This window comes from Octopus bimaculoides, chromosome 2 (assembly GCF_001194135.2).
Source record: "Octopus bimaculoides isolate UCB-OBI-ISO-001 chromosome 2, ASM119413v2, whole genome shotgun sequence".
Lineage (NCBI taxonomy): Eukaryota > Metazoa > Mollusca > Cephalopoda > Octopoda > Octopodidae > Octopus > Octopus bimaculoides.
The window spans coordinates 108384082-108386545 of NC_068982.1; the positions used below are offsets into that span (position 1 = coordinate 108384082).

A 2464-nucleotide genomic window follows, 5' to 3' on the forward strand; every position below is an offset into this window, starting at 1 on the left:
GCAGAAAAAACAGCAGTCACAAGTGATAAGTCCATTCTGATTGGCGTAGGATATGGGCGCTACGGGTTACCTCTGACGGTGGGAGGGACCCTCGTGTCCCATTGGTTAGCTACTGTCCACCTCAAGCTGGGCAGCCCCCGGTATATAAGATGCTGACCCGCCACAGGCCGCCTGCTTCATTGGGTGCTTGGAGCTAAGAGTTTGACTTGAAAAACGACCTGAAACCTCTGCACCAGGCAAACAATCAAAAGACAAGAAACCACCAGTCCTGCGGTTAGCAAGCTGGAATGTCAGGACCATGTTCCCTGGCATATTTGATGACCTACTCAGGGTTGAAGACACAAGAAAGACGGCCATCATTGACCGCGAACTAAAGAGGCTCAACATGGATATTGCTGGACTGCAGGAGACAAGACTCCCCTCAAACGGCAAACTCAAAGAACAGGATTTTACCTTCTTTTGGCAGGGAAGAGATCCAGAGGAACTTCGTCAGCATGGTGTTGGCTTTGCAGTGAGAAACTCATTACTCTCCTCAATGGAACCACCATCAGGAGGCACTGAGCGTATCCTCTCTCTGCGCTTCTTGAGCCCATCTGGCTCAGTACATTTACTGAGCATCTATGCTCCCACTCTTTACAGCTCAGAGGAGACCAATGACCAGTTCTACAAAGATCTCAACTGTGTCATTAGAAACATACCAACCAACGAAAACATCTACTTTCTAGGAGATTCTAACGCTCGCGTGGGATCTGACCATGACTCGTGGCCCATTTGTGTCGGACATTTTGGTACTGGCAACATGAACGACAATGGTCAGAGACTCCTTGGATTTTGCACATACCATAACCTGTGCATCACCAACACATCCTTTACCAACAAGCCATCCCACAAGGCATCTTGGAGACATCCAAGATCTCACCACTGGCATCAGTTGGATCTCATCATCACACGAAGATCCTTTCTGAATTCTGTCCAACTGACCCGTAGTTACCACAGCGCGGATTGTGACACAGATCATTCACTAATAAGAAGCAGGGTGAGGATTCTGCCTAAAAAAGTCCATCACTCCAAGAAAATGGGCTGACCTCGCATTAACACTGCCAGAACCTCGGACCCTACACTGCGAAAATCTTTGCTGTTTCTATTAAGGTTGCCCTCAGTAGCTGCCCATCCTCCTCTGCTGGAAGTAGGTGGAATTATATCAGGGCAGTTTTGTATACCACATCAATAGATACTTTCGGCATGAGTGAAAGACAAAACCCAGATTGGTTCAGTGCTGGGCTCTCGGAGCTGGAACCAGTTATCGAAGCAAAGCGCGCAGCTCTGATTCAATACAAGAGTGATTCTTCTACAAAGTCAATCGAAGAACTCAGAAAGGCAAGAAATAAGACCCAACTGACTGCCAGACGCAGTGCAAATAGGTATTGGCAAGAAATCTGTCAGAGTATCCAGTCAGCTGCTGACAGTAGCGACACCCGTGGGATGTATGCCGGTTTGAAGAAGGCCCTCGGTCCATCCGCAACCAAGTCAGCCCCTCTGAAATCAACTACTGGAGATCTCATCAAGGACCAAGGCAAGCAAATGGATAGATGGGCGGAGTACTCCCAGGATCTCTACTCACAGGAGACCACGGTCGCTGAGGCTGCAATCGAGGGTGTCAAGATCTTGCCAGCCATGTACGAACTTGATAATCTGCCGTCTATAGCGGAGGTCACCAAGGCTATTGACTCCCTAGCCAATGGCAAGGCTCCGGGAAAAGATGGCATCCCCTCAGAGATCATCAAAGCCGGCAAAAACACAGCTCTGCTTCGGCACCTTCATGAGCTTCTTTGTCAGTGCTGGGAAGAGGGTACAGTCCCTCAGGATATGCGGGATGCTAACATCATTACGCTTAACAAAAACAAAGGTGACCGTGGTGATTGTAACAATTACCGTGGAATACCTCCTCTCCGCACTGTTGGAAAGACATTTGTTCGTGTTATCCTGTCCAGGCTACAACTGCTTGCTTCTCGAATTTATCCAGAATCACAGTGTGGCTTTAGAAGAAGCAGATCAACTATTGACATGATATTCTCCATACGCCAACTTCAATAGAAGTCCAGAGAGCAGAAAATGTCATTATATATAGTCTTCACTGATCTGACAAAGGTCTTTGACTTGGTAAGTAGAAAAGACCTCTTCATCCTACTTCAAAAACTTGGATGTCCACCAAAGCTGCTGAGGATCATCAAATCTTTCCATGATCATATGCAAGGCACCATACAGCACAATGGTTAAACATCAGCCGCCTTCCAAATAAAAAAACGGGGTAAAGCAAGGCTGTGTCCTTGCTCCTACATTATTTGGCATCTTCTCGCTGCTGCTGTCACATGCCTTCGAGACATCAGATGATGGATTGTTTCTGCACAGTAGAAATGACGGGAAACTGTTCAATCTCCCGCGTCTGCGTGCCAAGACCAAAATT

General features: G+C 47.5%; 2 protein-coding genes across 2 annotated transcripts; both read left to right on the top strand.

Annotated features, from left to right (window-relative positions):
- The first annotated feature begins 298 nt into the window (after positions 1 to 298).
- LOC106876264 (craniofacial development protein 2-like) lies at positions 299 to 1084 on the top strand. Its single transcript, XM_014924754.1, has one exon. It carries the CDS (start codon positions 299 to 301, stop codon positions 1082 to 1084), a length of 786 nt encoding a protein of 261 aa, XP_014780240.1.
- A 158-nt stretch (positions 1085 to 1242) lies between these two features.
- LOC106876263 (uncharacterized) lies at positions 1243 to 2094 on the top strand. The gene has a single exon (XM_014924753.1). The coding sequence runs from the start codon at positions 1243 to 1245 to the stop codon at positions 2092 to 2094; it is 852 nt and encodes a 283-aa protein (XP_014780239.1).
- Positions 2095 to 2464: the final 370 nt, after the last annotated feature.